This window comes from Dromiciops gliroides, chromosome 6, assembly GCF_019393635.1.
Source record: "Dromiciops gliroides isolate mDroGli1 chromosome 6, mDroGli1.pri, whole genome shotgun sequence".
Lineage (NCBI taxonomy): Eukaryota > Metazoa > Chordata > Mammalia > Microbiotheria > Microbiotheriidae > Dromiciops > Dromiciops gliroides.
The window spans coordinates 21,427,206-21,441,839 of NC_057866.1; the positions used below are offsets into that span (position 1 = coordinate 21,427,206).

At 35.8% G+C, this 14,634-nt stretch overlaps 1 protein-coding gene across 1 annotated transcript; it reads right to left on the bottom strand.

The window, feature by feature from the left end:
* Positions 1 to 2,230: 2,230 nt before the first annotated feature.
* Positions 2,231 to 3,199, bottom strand: LOC122731922 (vomeronasal type-1 receptor 1-like). The gene has a single exon (XM_043972169.1). The coding sequence runs from the start codon at positions 3,197 to 3,199 to the stop codon at positions 2,231 to 2,233; it is 969 nt and encodes a 322-aa protein (XP_043828104.1).
* Between the last annotated feature and the right edge of the window lie 11,435 nt (positions 3,200 to 14,634).

Here is a 14,634-nt window from a genome sequence, read left to right on the forward strand (position 1 = left end):
GTTGTCTCACCCTTCCACAAGTCCAGAAGACTTCTGCATCCCTCCAGATGTACTCATTATTTCCTCTTTAACCCAAATGAGAGTAAGGTGCAACATTAGTAACCTTCCACCCCTACCTGCTTCTTTTCTATCACACCCTGTTTTAATGAGAAAAGTGCTTCTTTTTATTTTTTCCTATGGAATTTAGTTTTTTAGAATTACACCATTATACACAATTCAGCTACAACCTTTCTTTCAAACTACCCTAGCAATGATGACAGGTTTATGAATACTGATGACATTTTTATATATGGGAAGTAAACAGTTCATATTTAATGAATCCCTTATAATTGCTCTTTCATGTTTTCCTAATGTTTCTTCTGCATATTTTGTATAGAATTTTCCATCGAATTCTGGTCTTTTTGTCACAAATACCTAAATATCCTTCAGTTCATCAAATGTCCTTTGTTTTTAATTCAGGTTTATACTCAACTTTGCTGGGTAAATTGTTCATGCTCACATCATCAGCTTTTTTTCTTCTTCAAAATGGAATGTTCCAAGATCTAGAGTCTTTCAGTGGAGACTACAGAGCCATGTCTCCATTCACTGTCCAATTAACTGCCTTAAGAATGTATTTGCAGTAACAAAAATACCATAAATATTTCCCAGCACTATATTTTGCAAAAAAAAATCCCTAAAGATTATAATTAGAAAAATGAAGAGACTTGACAGCAGGCCATAAGCAAGACTTTTAAAGGAAATGAGGATATTTATTCTGAATGAGAGAAAATTTAGCAGGAGCTCAGTAGTGATTTTCAAGTATTTAAGGACAGTCATATGGAGGAAAGGTGACCCTTTTTTTTTTCCTTTGGTAGGCCCATGAGGGAAACGTAGAAACTTAAGATACATGAATGACAATTGCAAAGAAGAAAACCTAAATCAGCTTTTCAAAAGCAACATCCTAACAATCAAAGCTATCCAAAAGCATATTTTTTCATATTAAGAATTTGTGAATTCCCCATGAGTGAATTGAAATTTTTCAATTGGGATGAAGGAAATTCGTCTCTGTTATGAGTAGGAAAAGGTGACCTTTTAGGACCCTTCCTACTTTGACTTTCTATTATTTAACTTGAACTTCTCAACCAGCCAATGGAGGAGACAAAAAGGGATTGTTATTTCATTGTATAGATGGGGGAAATACATTTCTGAATGGTGATGAAACTTTCACACAATCTCAAAGTAGATGACAGATTCAAGTTTAGAAAGGAGGTTCTGAGGTTCTGGGTCCTACTTGCCACAGCAAATAGTTTCACATTTTTTTATTTCTTTGTTTAGTTTTTTTTTTAGCATATCATTTCTAAACTAAAGTTTTGATGTTATATATTCTCTTTCTGTAGGAAAAGTATCATTCTGAATAGTATCATTATAATTGTAAAGTCTAAATATTTGTATACATAGAAAAATCAACATTGTGTGTGTGTGTGTGTGTGCATGTGTGCGTGTGTGCGTGTGCGTGTGTGTGTGTGTGTCTGTGTGTGTGTGTGTGTGTGTGTGCTGAGAAGAAGAAGAAGAAAGCTGTTAAGGTTGAGACACTCATGCTGGCATGTAGCAGATCTCTGTGGTCATATCTCCTCCAAATTTTTTTAGGACGATTTAATCAGTTTTCCCCAAAGGAATCAAGTTCCACAAATTCATTCATATCAAACTCAAGGAAACTGTTTGGAATAAAATTCCACAAACTCATTCACACTAAACTCAAGGATACTGTTTAATGAAAAGCAATGCCTTTTCTTTAATATTCTTTGTGAGCTGACAAGAAAATCATTTGATAACAAGTACAGGATAGAGTTGTTTTTTTTTATTATTCATCAAGAAGTTTTATAAAGTTTATGGGAGAGACTCTGCATGGCACAAGAACCAATACAGCTCATTTGCATAAGACATTTCATCTCGGGACCAGATAGGTGTGTGCCAGTAAAGAGAATGGAAAGGAAGAATAATGGATTTAGAGCTTTAGCAATAGAAATTTCCAGGGCCTCAACATGAAAGAGTGGCCACTTTTCAATGTACTTAGCTATTTTCTACTTTCCAATAAACCTATGGCCCTCAAGGATGGAAGTTAATGTTGAGAAAATAGAAAAGAAAATTATACCTTTCTATCTAAAATAATCTTAATCCTGGGCTTCGTTATCCCTATGATACTGAACTGGATAATTCCCAATGATTACTCCAACTCACATGTTGTTTGATACTATGACATTTTAGGTGTTTGATGTGATATTGTGGGTAAGGTTGCTGTAGATGAATATTTCATTCTTTGGAAGAAACTATGGAATATCTGTGGGATCCTGGTGTCACTGCTGATCAACACAAAAGGACTGACTGCTTGAAAAGACATGGTCATAATTGTTGCAATATTTTGTGCCCAGGGATCAGTTACTTGAGAATAATCAATGTAAGTAGTAAGGATGGAACATGTTGTGTTAAAGAAGAAAAATATGCTTACCAGCAACATGATGACTTTTGTGGCTTTGATCTCAGGGGAGGCTCTGGGAGTGGGGCTGATGCTGTGAATATGTTGTACTCGTTGACGGTGTCTGTGCAGGACATAAACCATGTAGCCACTGGAAACGACCATGAAAGCCACAAATATAGAATCATAAATAGACTTCCAGAGCTGAATATTTAAAATATTTGTGGCATATGGGTCTAAAGAGCAATGATCTAGTTTATTTCTCCATTTGCTTTTTGTGTTATTCCTTGGACCAATTGCATACACAGGAAGAGCAGCATCTATGAGCAGATTAAGGATCCAGCAGAGAACACAGCAGGGAAAGACACATTTGGGGCCTCTAGCTTTAAGGGCTGCCCACTTGGGGCTACTGGGACTGATGGTTATAGTCTGAAAGCCACTTAGGAGGCAGGTACTGCAGAGAGTAAGACCTCGGTATACTCTTTGCAGGTAAATTGTTATCTTACATACAACATCATTCAAAAAATATTTTAACCCCCAAGAGTGTAGTGCTGAAGGAATTCCCCGGAAGAGAAGAAATAAAGTATTGACAAAGAGCAAGTGCATTAGAAGTAAATCTATGTGTTTGGGCTTGGTCTGAGTGATGAAATGGAAACCATAACTATAAATGAGATAACAGTTTCCTGGGACTCCAGTAATAACTAGTAACAGGTAGACAGTCTTCAAAACTTCTGTATGAGAAATCATTGTTTGGATGCAGAATTGTTCTCCAATCCAAAGTGACCTGAGGAGAAAAATAATGGAATTCTGACTATCCTAGACTTAGTTTCCAATGAGATGTCATGTCCTCTTCACCCTTACTATGAGTAGCAATGATCCTTCCTAGGTAGGCCAAGTATAAGTTACTTTAGAAAGCACTGTCTTTATAACAGCTCCTGGAAATTTGTGATGTAAATATTATTTTCTCATTTTTACAGATATATTTTAAGAGTATAATATCAAGGAGGCTAAGGCTCAGTAATGCTAAATGACTTTTCCAGTTTCATACAGCTAGTAAATATTGGAGATAGAATTGAAAATGAGTCATTGGAATCCAAACTCAGTTTTCCTTTCTTTTGTATTATGTGCTTTGGTTAAGGTCCTGGAAATGAGGTTGAAGAAAATATAGTAGTCTAATGTCCTTGCTTTCAGAGAATCCAAAATACTTTATTGAAAGAATATGGGGGCAGATAGATGGTGCAATGCATAGAGCACTGGCCCTGGATTCAGGAGGACCTGAGTTCAAATCTGGCCTCAGACACTTACCAATTACTAGCTGTGTGACCCTAGGCAAGTCACTTAACCCCAATTGCTTCACACACAAAAAGGAAAGAAAGAAAGAAAGAAATTGAGTGCCTCAGCATATACCTGCCGAAACAGACACAAGAACTATTGAAAGATAAACATAAAACATTTTTGTACAAATAAACTCAGATCCAAAAAACTGAAGTAATATTTATTGTCCATGGTTAGATAAAGCCAACATAATTTTTAAAATGATAATTTTGTCTATCTAATCTACAGACTCAATCATCCTAGTTAAATTGCTAAAATTATTTTATTCAGTTAGAAAAATATAATAACAAAGTTCATTTGGAAGAACAAAAGTTCAGGAACTTCAAAGAAACCAGGAAAAAAAGATGAAAAAGAAATAGCTTCAGAAGTAGCAGACCTTAAACTATATTACAAGGTGAGAGCATTATTGAAGTATAAAATGGACAATTTTGATTACATTAAATTAAAAGTTTCTTATATAAATAAAACTTATGTAACCCAAAATAAAAGGAATGTATACAATTGTGGGAAAGATCTTTCATAGAAAATCTCTGATAGGATATAAATGGGTTCAAACACTGCTGTGGTATAAGAGATGATGAGCTGGCTAACTTGTAAAGGCATGAAAAAACTTGGACCTCTGAAAGAAGATGCTGTCTACCTTCAGAGAAACAGATAATGAATGGAAATTCAGCATAGGATGGTCTTACCTATGTTTATGAGTGCATATGTGTATGTGTATAGATATTGATGCATATGTATATATCTATGCTTAATTTCATCCTTCTTTAGGGTAGGGGGAGGGAGGTGAAAAGAAAAAAAAAAGTAAAATGAATGCAGCAAAGAAAAAAATTGAAAACCAACTAGGAAGCAAAGAAAACCTAGGCAGATTTGAAAACAATGTGCAGTCTATTAGATTGGTTTTGTTTAAATGGAAATTTATTGTTTTATGTTAAATCTCCCATGTTCTTCTGTGTACATAGCAATATTTTTCTTTTCTCATTTTGTACTTATTTTTTAAATTACAAAAAAAAAGAATATAAATATAACATTTTTTGAAATAGTACATGAGGTGATGTCTCCTCTGTGGACAAAATGGCAAAATCACTAACAGTGTCCCTCTTTTCCCACTGTTTTTCCTCTCATTCCTTGACATTTATATTCCCATGTAGTAAACTTGTAAAATAATGTCTTTTCTAATCAGTTATTTTAAAAGAGCATTTAAAAAGTACTCCATGCTTAGCAAGTCATAGGTGAGTGTCATGTGATCAGTTCCCTCGTATATGCTACCTATAGCAATGCAGTGACTATGAGTGGTCGAACATCTTTCCCAAAACTACAAACCACTAAGAACATCTGAACAGCTCTGTGGAGCTTAGAGAAAGCATCATATGTCAACTATATTGTGTGCCCCAAACTTTTAGTTCCACAAATGAATTTCTGTTTATTGATTGTGCAGATACCCTCTTTCATGTAAAATGTTCTCAGTACAGCATATATGGTTTCATTTCCTGGAGTAAAATCATTATAACATTACAAAGCAGTACATAGCCTTCCTTTATAGTGACATCTTATCACAATTACTGAGTTGGATTTTATAAATGCCACCAAAGAACATCTCATTGTTTCCATGTACTGTTTTTGTTTTCTATGTCTTTTCCTATTTGTCCTTCTTTTGACAGAATACCAAATTACTCTAATTCTGTTCTTCATCACCTTCATTCAATGAAGAGGAAAATAATACTTTCTCTTCCCCTACACCTTTTTTTTCCTATTATTCTTTTTCCTGGAGAAGCAGGTTATATGTAAAGTAACTATCATTCTAGGTGGCCTCATCCGTCTTTGATATAAATAGTGTTGAACAATTGATCTTCATTCCATTATTGTTAATTATTGGTACATCTATACAGATTGCTTTCATGTCCTACCCTCCCCCAACAATAAGTTGAAGTCTTATAGAGGAAGACACTTGTATCTTTGAGAAAACTTCTTGGCAGTTCCAGTGACTTGAATTGAAATAAAGGCAGTCCTTGTTCTATTAGAAATGTAACACTAAATTCTGTTTAGACCTTGTTGATAACTCTCAATTAGAAACTTATGGAAACATTATTTCCCCTTATACAGTGTCCTCAGAGAAGAGCTATTATCTCAATAGATAGATAGATAGATAGATAGATAGATAGATAGATAGATAGATACACACATACCTTAAAAACTATAACACACTGACCACCACCTCCCCTCCCATCATGGTTTTTGCTTCAATGGTTATATGCCCCCCCAAATCTATATTTTTAACTAGCAAAAAGTATTTCATACTTAAACTTTGTGATCACTTTCCCCAAAATCCATACAATATAAAAGCCAAAATGGAAAGAAATAGCACAAATGGGAAGGTACACATTTAGAAACTATATGTGGATAATTCACCCAGATAATGATGCAGGACCATTGGAAATATAATCAGGCAGGGTTCATTTCATATGGGGAGTAAGGCATGCCTCTAATGATGCATTCTGCTGATATCATGCCTGCTTCCTTATGGACTTGATAGTTTCCTCCATCTTCTATACTGGACTTTGTAGAGGGACAAAATTTTCAACAAGTAATGCTTGCTACATACTCAAGCTACTACTTTCCACTGAATTCTATGGCTATCTGATATCTTTGGTTATCTCTTCCTTAAGGAAAGCCTAGATATCACCATGCCCATTTAGCTTTAAGTTCATAGGCAAAAATCCATTTTGAACAGGGGGGGAAAAGCCCTTTCCCAGGGCTAGTACAAAAAACATCTTTAGTTATTCAGTCTCTACCTCAGAAGATTCAAAGGCTCAGTTTGAAGGTACTTAAGAAAAAAGAGGTCTTCTCATCTACCTAATTCTCTTAAGTTTAGTCCCTTTTTTGTATCCAACTTCTTTTTCTCTAGAGTGGAAATATTTTGTATATACATCCAAAATTCAATTTCTGATGGCTAAATTGTAATGCAGGTAATATTTCTAAGCCAAGTAATTCTGAGGTTCAAGACTCCTCAATTTTTCACCTGAGGTTTCTTCTGTTCTACCATAAAGGGACGGGGAAAAGACAAGAATTAAAATAAAGCCCAAAGGGCAAAGTCATTGTGTATTCCTTGCTTTTTCATATAAAGATATGGACAATAAAAAGCTATTGAAATCTGAGGTTAACTATCAAGATTAATAATATTCATGACTAGAGAGATGATAGCCCAATACATTCTTCCTTTATCAGACTGCAGCTGTAGTAGCACATTAATTTCTAGACACATTTTTAAAAAATAGAGGATGGAAAATAAACCAATGAAGGACCTGAGTAATATATCATTGAAGGGTAGAGACAAGATGATGGGAAAAAGACAGGGAGTAGCCGGAGCTCTCCTAAAAACTCCTCCAAATATCTTTAAATAATACCTGAAAACAAATTCTGGAGTGGAAGAACCCAGAAAAGGATGGCATAAAAAATATCCAGCCCAAGGCAACTTAGAAGGCAGACAAGAAAGGTCTGTGATGGCTGGGTGAGAGTGGAACACAATCTAGTGCAAATGATGCCAACACACACCACAGTTTAGCCAACCCAGATTCAGGCTAGGGACTGACTAAATAAGCAGCAGCAGAGCTCCTAGGTCAAGGAGAAAATATTGCAAGCAGCCAGAAATTCAAGCAATCCTAAAGACTCACAGTGTCATATGGTGGCTTCTACTACTTTTGTAAAGGAAAACTATTTGAAGTTACTAAGAAAGCAATCACCATTAATGTAAGAACTAAAACCTTATGAATAAATCATTGTAATGGTTGAATGTAAATTCTGGTTTTTTTGTTTGTTTCTTGTTTTTACTTTTCCATAGCAAATCTTTACTTTGTGAGACTAAAATTGGATATTAGATCATAAATCTACCCTACTTAACCTTTCCCTTAATTTATCTCCCAGACTAGTAAATGGAAGAAGCTTCTGGTTTTCTAGATAGACCTTTTATTGTATGGTAGTCACAAGGTGATGTTGATTAGAAGGATAGGAAAGTAGAAATATAATACAAATCGTCTTAAGTCTAGGCTTAGTCTATATTCTGTATAAAACTCACCAAAACCCAATGCCACCTTTGGGGAGAGAGACCGAGTCAAGCGCGTGCTGTCAACGAAGAGCCGGGCTGGAGTCAAACTCCAGTCTGCGTCTGTCTGTGCAGCGCAGCCAGGAGACCAGCAGAGCAGGAAAAAAGGCCCACTTCCATTCTCTCCTTGCCTTTTAAGCTCTCACCCCGGAAGTCAAGTGCTCAGCAGGCAATCTGGCGTGCGTCGCAGGCGGACTGGTGTTCGTAGCTCATGCTGTTGGTCTCCTCCCCAAAAGGGTGGTCCTAAAAAAAAACTGGTGTCCCTCCATTATCTAATCGACTGTTAAAACTTTTTACCACAACTTCCTGTCACCATTCCTCTCAACATTGGAGGACTTCTACTTCATTTCCTTTTTTTATTTTTTTTTTTGCCAAGATTTATGGTTTTTGAGAAATACTCCACATTTAATGATGAAATGATAAATTCTTGAATGCTGAAAGCTCTATTCTAAGATTTTGGAATGAATTCTGTCTAGGGCCAATGCAAACTGTAAAAACATTGATACTTTTCGGTTTGAACTTCAAGTTCAGATCCAGTATCTAAGAGCTCAGATTTCTTTCCTCTGTAGTTTTTTAGTTTCCTATTTTATCTATATTGCCTCTAATTTCAAGATTTCCTTCCTTGTGCTCATTTTATTGGTTTGCTAATTTTCCCATTTTCTCTGGAAAATCCAGTTTTTAATCTGTTCTTTATCAATACATATTCTCAAGAATTTCATGTGTTTCTTCTGAATACTGCTATGACAATATCCTCTGTATTTTGGTCTATTGTCTCAGTCATATTTTCTTTCAAAAAAGTGTTTGTATTTGAAATACAAAAAAAAAATTTCTTTGACCTTATGATTATTTGGGAAAGCATTATTGCTTCCACTGAGACCTGAATCTTTTGATTTTATTCTCAGTATTATTTTATTATCTATAAAGGATGTGTATAATGTTGCTATATATGCATAATTACTTATATTTTATTTGGGCCTTAGCGCATGTTTGGTTTTTCTAACAGTACCATGTGGTTCTGATATCTCTATCTTTGCCTCTTTCTCTGTTTCTCCCTTTCTGTCTCTTTTTCTATGTCTACATATATCTTCTATTTATCAATCAACATATATATATACATATATATATATATACATGTGTAAAATGCATGGGATATTAATATGTACATCTGCATAAATGTGGATATTACATGCATATACCTATTGAAACACATTTTTTAAATATAGCAATATAAATGAAAAATTATGAGTGTATACATGTGTCTATATAATACACATACATATATGTACATATAGACATGTGATTATGTATCTGAATATCCCTGATAGCTAAACATGTAATTGAACATATTAATGTGTGTCCACACATACCAACATACGAATAAATATTATATACAAGTGTGCATATGTACATGAACATTTGTGAATATGTGCACATATTTATGCATATATAAATATACATATAAACACATACATATATACATTAATATTCACATTCAGATTGCTTTCAGATGTACATTCCACAACAGTTTAAGGTATATATTTCTTCTCCTTTTATTCTTCCTGTTAGATATGTTTACCTCTGAAAGAAGAAATGTGAAAATATTCTATGTTTATTCCAGTATCTATTTTGTTTTGTGATTTTTAGAAATGCATTTTGATGCATAAGAATAAAACCTAAAAAGCTCTTTCATATAAAAGAAACATTTTAAGAATAAAAATAAAGCAAAATGAAATGAACAAACCAACAAAAAATAATGAAAATGAAATTCTGGGACAAAATTTACTCAGTTTTAAGTAAATGCCAAAAACAGGAAAAGTAATATATGTAAGAATTATTTCAAACAATATAAACTTTAAAATATCACAATATCAGTAGATATAAACAAGGAAATTATATTTTAAGTAAAGGAATGATAGAAAACAAATCATTATCTTTATACATGCCACTACCAATATAATCATTACCACTGTCATGAAAAAAAACAAGCTTGTACATCTTAGTATTTTTGAAATCTTGCTGATTTTTGCATGAAAAAAAGCAAAGAAAGCAGGAGTTTGTTCCATAATTCATCTTGTTACATGAACTTCACTGTAGGAAAAGACAAGCTATTTACTCCCATAGTTTGGAAGGAACTATTAGTGATGTATGCAACATGCATACTTTGTTTGAGGATTCCTGTCCATTATTCCAAATTATTCTAGGGTGAATCTAAGTATGTTGGGGAAATGTTTCCAGTTTCCAAATAGAAATCTAACAACTTTAAAAGTAGCTAGGGCATGTGCTTGCTCCCTGGGGTCCCAAATACATAAAATTGACATGAAGAGGACACTTGCAAGATCTGTCTGGGAAGATATCCTATTTGAAGAATCTTTTTTAATTCATGAAGAAGTATCATTTTCTCACCTATGGCGATAAGAACAAGTGATACTGAATGATAGCACTGTGGTTCAGGCTAGATCTTGATGGAAGAGTGAGGGAACTCATAAAAAAAATTGAGGAGGATCTTGGCAAGTTGAAGAACTTAACCAGATATACTACTGATATCTATATCTGTCAGCCAGTCAATAAACATTGCTTAAGCAGTTTCAGTACACCTGACATGGTGCTAGGCCCTGGGTATTTAAAGCAAGATATAAAACAGTTCCTCTTCTTCAGGTACTTACAGTCTTCTTTGAGAGACATATAAAATGCTACAGAAATAAGAATATTTGCAAGATAAATTGGGGATAATCAATAGAGACAAGGCATTAGCATTGAGGGTGATAGGAAAAGCTTCTTGAAGAAAGTTGGATTTAAGTTTAGACAAAGTCAAATAGGGAAGCTAGGAACAAGAGATGAGCAGAGATGGCTTACAGGCAGGGGGGCAACAAATGCAAAAGCTCAGAATCAGGAAATTTAATATATAGTCTGAGGAAATGGAAGGAGGCTGATGTCACTCAGTGTGTCTGTGTGTGTGTGTGTGTGTGTGTGTGTGTATGTGTGTAAAATGGGAAAGGTAGGGCACAACCAGGTTATAGAAGGCTTTAGAAACAAAACAGGATTTTATATTTTATCAGGAGGCAACAGATAACTATTGAATATGTTAAATGAGGATGTGTGTATGTGACATGAATAGAGTGCTGCTTTAGGAAGATTAATTAGACACCTGAATGGAGTAGACTGAAGTTTAGAGAGACATATGACATTGAGACCAACCACGAAGTTACTGCAACAGTTCACATATGGGGGAATAAGGGACTGGACTAGCATGTTGTCATCATTGATGCTGCCAAAGTGACAGTGACAGGCGATTCTACCTTAGTCTAAATTTTCAACAAACTTTGAGAGAGAGAGAGAGAGAGAATTTTTGAGGAATTTTTCCACCCATAAAAGCAACTTTTGAAGTTTTGGGGGAATACAAATACATACATGCATATATACATATATGATTGTATATATACACATACATATATATGTAGTTATATAGTGTATATCAATAAAAAGAAGAATATAGATGTGTATATTGACCTAGAGATAAGATAGATCCTTATCTGTCCCTAGGTCTATCTTTGTCATCTTTATCTGCAGAGACTATGTGGTACAATAAAAAGAACACGAACCCTGGAGTCAGAGAATGTGGGTTCAAATCCAAAATGAGACCCCAGAAAATTTTTACCTTTAATCTTGAGAAAGTCAACCCCAGGTAGCCTAAAGGAAATACAACTGAGAGCCCTGGAAGATGGAAGAATTTGAGGATTCATGGTCAAAGAGCAAGCTAAAAAGTAGAAACTGGAGTGGGTAGGGGTGGGAACCAAAAATCCTCTCAGACTTGTTAAGCTATTATCCTTTATAATGGTGATTTGGCAGCTAAACAGGTATTGCTTTTGGTTAAAGTATTTTGTTTGGTTTTGTTTTCATGGTTTTCTTAGAAAGTTTAACAACAAGAATAACTATATACTTAATATGAACATTTTTAAAGCACTTTAAACTTACAAAACACTTACTTGTATGATTGCATTCAAGTGAGAAAACCTTAATAAATAGGTGCAATTATATCCATTTTATACATTAAAAAAACTAAAGCTGAAGCAGTTTAAGTGATGTCTAATGTCACTCAGAGAGTACGTGTCTGAGGCAGTTCCTAACTGAATTCTTCCAGTATCTAAATTCAGCACCCTATCCAGTATGCCAACTAATTGATTTGGTTACATAACAATGCATTTTCAACCCATCCTCATTTGTTTCTTCGCTCCTTCCACAATGGGCCTGTGAGCATCTTTGGATAAGGACCATCTTCTTAGCATGTCCCAAAATGCTTTGCATATAGCAGATGCTCAATAAAAATATTATGAAAGAGTTAAATTTCCCAGAAACAGTTCAGCTATAGAAATACTATAAGTACCCTCATTTTCCTAGGGAGCCTTAGCACTCTGACATGATGAATTAAAGGGCCCCTAGTCCTTCCTTTTTACTACAGAAAATAAGACCTGTTTTCTACTTCCTGCACAGACCATGAAAATTTACACCGTTGCCTGATCGCTCATATTTCAAACAAATCAGTTTTTTGTCTTTCCCTTCAGTCAGCAGCAAGTGAAGATAATAACACATGTAGGTTCTGCCTCACAGCACTGTTGGGAGGGAATGACTTTGTAAATTTTAGAACAATAGGGAGATATCTTCTTATTAAATAGATCATCTATTTTTCCTTTCTAGGTTCTCACATATAGACTACATTTTCTGTCTCCTGTTCTTTTATTCTGCTTAGCAGTAGATTTACATATCTCTTTCTGCCCTGTACTTAGGTTGTCAAGTCAGTAAAAGGCACGACTGAGTTTCAGCTAAACTTGCTATCTCCCTAAAATCTCAGTACAGTGCTATGCATATAAAGTGTTAACAAATGGTAGTTTCTCAGTCAATCAACAAGCATTTATTAAATTCTTAATATGTGCCAGACACCATTTCAAGCAGGTCACAAAGAATTGATGTTCTCCAAAAGCTTAATTTCTTTTGGGAAGCCCAACATCAAAAGAGATGACTCAAAGATACAAATGGGGTATATGCAAATTAACTTTAAAAGAGAAGAACAGGAAAGGCCTCCTGCAGAATGTGACACTTGGGCTAAATATTGAAGGAAATCAGAGATTCTAAGTGGCTAAAGTGATAATCAATACACTGGCCATGTTTGACTGATGACTTACTTTGTGCTATTCTTCTCCCCAAGCACAAGAGATTTCTAGATCTTCAATCAAGTCCCATTTACAAATTCCACAGGATGATCACTTAAGAAGTGAAAGAGAGGGGCAGCTAGGTGGTGCAGTGGTTCGAGCACCAACCCTGGAGTCAGGAGGACCTGAATTCAAATCCAGACTCAAGACACTTAACACTTACTGGCTGTGTGACCCTGGGCAAGTCACTTAACCCCAATTGCCTCACCAAAAAGAAAAAAAAAAAGTGAAATAGATACCTAGGTGGCCTCTGTCCATCCTTCACTTTAAAATACTTTCAAAGAGAGCATATGAAGGTTTTCAATAGATTTGGTAGTTTCGCCCAGCCCCGCCCCCCCAGGGACTACCAACTATGACTTGTCTAAACAAACAGTCTCAACAAAATGGGTGAGGGGTGGAGGACAGGGTGGTGTGACTTGCTTGGGCTCATTCTATATAATGGCAAAGGAAAAGTGGGGCAAAGCCTTGAGGTCCTTCTCTAGGGGAAGGAATCTGGTTGTAGCTCTAAGGGATCTAAGATTTAGAGATAGCATGAACTTTGAAGTTATATCGCCCACCCACCCCTTAGATCCAAAACTGATGTCTTCAAGGTCATATTCTCCTTCAAACCCACCAATCCAGTCAAAACCCTGAGCTGATTCTATGAGGTGGTTCAATGTTGTGCTCCTTCTTTCTCCATCTACAGAGGCTGTTTTAAGTAAAGCTGAGTAAGTCCTACTCATCAGGCTGGACTCAGACATAATAATGACACCTCCCAATCTCAGTCTTCCCTCCCCCAGCCCCAGCTTGGTTTCACCATCCATGATCCATAGTCTATGAATAGGTAGCACTTTCTTGGGCTGTAGTTGGACAGCATACAGGGCAGCATTACATGCATTTGAGCCTACACTCATTTTCCTGACACAGTATAGATTGGGCCCCCAGACATGGAGACAAACAAAAAGAAGCTGCATCTGTTTTGACCCCATAGTATGTACCACATCCTTTTCTCCCTCTTAATTCCCAGAGAGAGCACCAGGTCTGTGCAGAAAGCTTCTATAAGCTTCCTGCTTTATTTCTAGCACCCAAAGATTTAGGAACATAGCCGTCTGTTGGAAGGGGTTCTTTCCCAACTCTTCTCAATTTCTGAGGCTAAGAAATAAAGGTACTCACCAAGCTGGTCTCTGCTACAAGAGGAATGGGTTGAGCTTCAGAAATGGATGTGTGTATGTGCAGAGTAAGCAGGGCTGGAGCTGCAGATATAGGGATGGGTATGACTAAGTTCATCTCCTCCTAGACCTGTGATTTTCATGTCATCTGTAGGAGAAATGACAAGTCTGCATAGGGAATGAGAATTGTGTCAAAAGAAGCTAACATTGGTCTCAGGTGCAAATCCCTATCATCAATGATTATTGATTAATTGCAATCTCCACAACAGCACCTGTGCACAACAGAGACAGAAACTATTTCTGTGTCTGATGAGGAAAGGGACAAGAGAGGATGAAATAGGGTTCCTAGGAGGCCAAAACAGGGATTTTTGAGATCTGGTTGGTAATGAGGGGCCT